This window comes from Fukomys damarensis, unplaced genomic scaffold, assembly GCF_012274545.1.
Source record: "Fukomys damarensis isolate Sample0158 unplaced genomic scaffold, DMR_v1.0_HiC HiC_scaffold_20, whole genome shotgun sequence".
NCBI classification, from domain to species: Eukaryota; Metazoa; Chordata; class Mammalia; order Rodentia; family Bathyergidae; genus Fukomys; species Fukomys damarensis.
The window spans coordinates 7,710,355-7,710,894 of record NW_022900932.1 but is presented as its reverse complement, the minus strand read 5'-3'; the positions used below and the strand labels follow the sequence as shown (position 1 = coordinate 7,710,894).

The following is a 540-nucleotide window of genomic DNA, read 5'->3' as shown; positions in this document are numbered from 1 at the left end:
AAGCCTCACTCACACACGTCCCCTAGGTGCCCCCCTGACTCAGTGAGGTGGGAGGTGTCCCTCAGGACCTGGTTTAGGAGGGGCTCAGGAGGGCAGGAAGTGTCCCCACTGGGCCCCAGCCTGGGTGGAGCAGCCACAACCACACCTGCCCAAGTTCTGACGAAGATGGGGAAACAGCCGCCAGCACCGCCCTCCCCAAGATAGGCTCTGTGGGGCCTGCGGTCTGCGGGTGGCGCTGGGTCCCCAAGACCTCGCTTCTCTAAGTGGGCGACTTCACTTTCACGGCCCGGCGGCCTTCCCTGGCGGATTCAGGCGGCATGTCCTGTGGCGGCCTGGGCCCTGACCTGGGGCCCCCCCTGTGCCCCAGCCCCCTGCAGGGCCTGTGACCCCTGCCTGGATGGAGCCATGGCGCCCAGGCTCCTGCTTCTGCTGCTGTGGCTGCAGGCCTGTGTCGCAGGTAAGAGGACAGGGAGCGAAGAGAGGAGGGAGGGGCCGTCTTTCCTGTCCTTCCCTCTCTGCCTTCCCTGGCCCAATCACCCT

At 66.7% G+C, this 540-nt stretch overlaps 1 protein-coding gene across 1 annotated transcript in view; it reads left to right on the top strand.

Moving 5' to 3' along the window:
• Positions 1 to 369: 369 nt before the first annotated feature.
• The window catches only part of Treml2 (triggering receptor expressed on myeloid cells like 2), a 7,294-nt gene continuing 7,123 nt past the window's right edge, over positions 370 to 540 (top strand). The window contains exon 1 of the mRNA XM_033766433.1: positions 370 to 457. Coding sequence (XP_033622324.1) covers positions 406 to 457 — 52 coding nt within the window. The 5' untranslated portion in view covers positions 370 to 405. The remainder of the gene's footprint in view (positions 458 to 540) is intronic.